The 1313-nt window shown below is 41.7% G+C and overlaps 1 protein-coding gene across 1 annotated transcript; it reads right to left on the bottom strand.

The window, feature by feature from the left end:
• Nucleotides 1-161: 161 nt before the first annotated feature.
• On the bottom strand, nt 162-1058 carry LOC102007838 (vomeronasal type-1 receptor 2-like). The gene has a single exon (XM_005414838.2). The coding sequence runs from the start codon at nt 1056-1058 to the stop codon at nt 162-164; it is 897 nt and encodes a 298-aa protein (XP_005414895.2).
• Nucleotides 1059-1313: the final 255 nt, after the last annotated feature.

Below are 1313 nucleotides of genomic sequence, written 5' to 3'. Positions count from 1 at the left end.
TTACCATTGTTTTTAAAAATAACTTTAGTTGTCACTTTACACCTACCTCTACAATAGCATGGGCTCATATTTGTGCCTTTTGCTTTGTGATGGATGCATGCATGCAGTACTGCAGACATAAAGTGGACTGACGCACATGTCTGACAAGGTGAGATGTGTGTTCACCTCTTCCACAGGGGCCTGCTCACACACTGCTCACGAGTCATAAGAATGAAGGGACTAGCAGCAGAAAAACACACATCGGTTAAGGCAGCAGTTTTAACCAGCCACCAAACTGCTGTGTTATAAAGAGAAAACCAAACGTACATGATGGAAGACAGGGCATAGATGGACACAAAGGCACAGACCAGGATGGGGATGCTTTGAGAAGCTCTGGTCTCAGCAGAAGATCTTGATGAGATGTTGTATCTGTGAATATGCTCTGTTTGCTGCTTGTGCCTGTACAGCATGAAAACCATGGAGCCACTGCTCCAGATCATAAGTGTTGAACACAAAATGTCATATGACAATGTCAATGCCACAAAAATGGAGTGTTTGTCTTTGTCTGGACTCATAGCTGAACAGAACTGAAAATCTATAGTGTTTGTGATGTTTTTGTTGTTCTTTCTGTCACTCACAAGCATGGGAACTCTGATGTTTAGCAGCATGTGCAGGACCCAGCAAATGATGGGACAGGGCCCAATGCACTTTAGGGCTTTCACTTTCCACTCTGCCCACCTGGAGCTCCTGGGGCTGATGGTGATGGCCTGGAAGACACTCAGCGGGCAGGTGGTGCTGAAAGACACACCTCTAGACACCCTGTGAACATAGAAAACAAGTTTGCATTCAACATTATTAAGGACGTTTTCCATCCCAAGAGCTGCCATGGTCTCTGGGATTCCTCTGGAGAGAATATACAAGGAGTTGGCCACAGTCAGGTGCCTGAGCATCACATCTGTGAACCTGGACCTGCATCCACTGAAGTAACAGAATATAGAATGACATAAAAGTGAAACATTTCCCAGGCTTCCAATGACAATGGGGAAAAAGAAAAGGATTACAAATTCCAGATCTATCATTGTCATTCTTCAGTTGTGCAGGATTCATATCAAAACATTCCAAAGTACAGGATTCTGTACAGAAAGATAAGCTGTAGGGAAAATATTTCATAGAAAATGAATCAAAATTTATGCATATTCATATTCCTTAAAATTTTATTTCAATGCTGTATTTTGTTGTTTAAAAGTTTTCAGATCTTAAGTGCTCCTTTTCATTATATAGGATTTTAAATGTAAGGTTCACCGTGATGTATGGCTTACCAATTCTAGTGTGCT

Source organism: Chinchilla lanigera, unplaced genomic scaffold (genome assembly GCF_000276665.1).
Source record: "Chinchilla lanigera isolate Chin_1 unplaced genomic scaffold, ChiLan1.0 scaffold00202, whole genome shotgun sequence".
Lineage (NCBI taxonomy): Eukaryota > Metazoa > Chordata > Mammalia > Rodentia > Chinchillidae > Chinchilla > Chinchilla lanigera.
The sequence above is the reverse complement of the archived record's forward strand: the minus strand, read 5'-3'. Positions and strand labels throughout refer to the sequence as shown.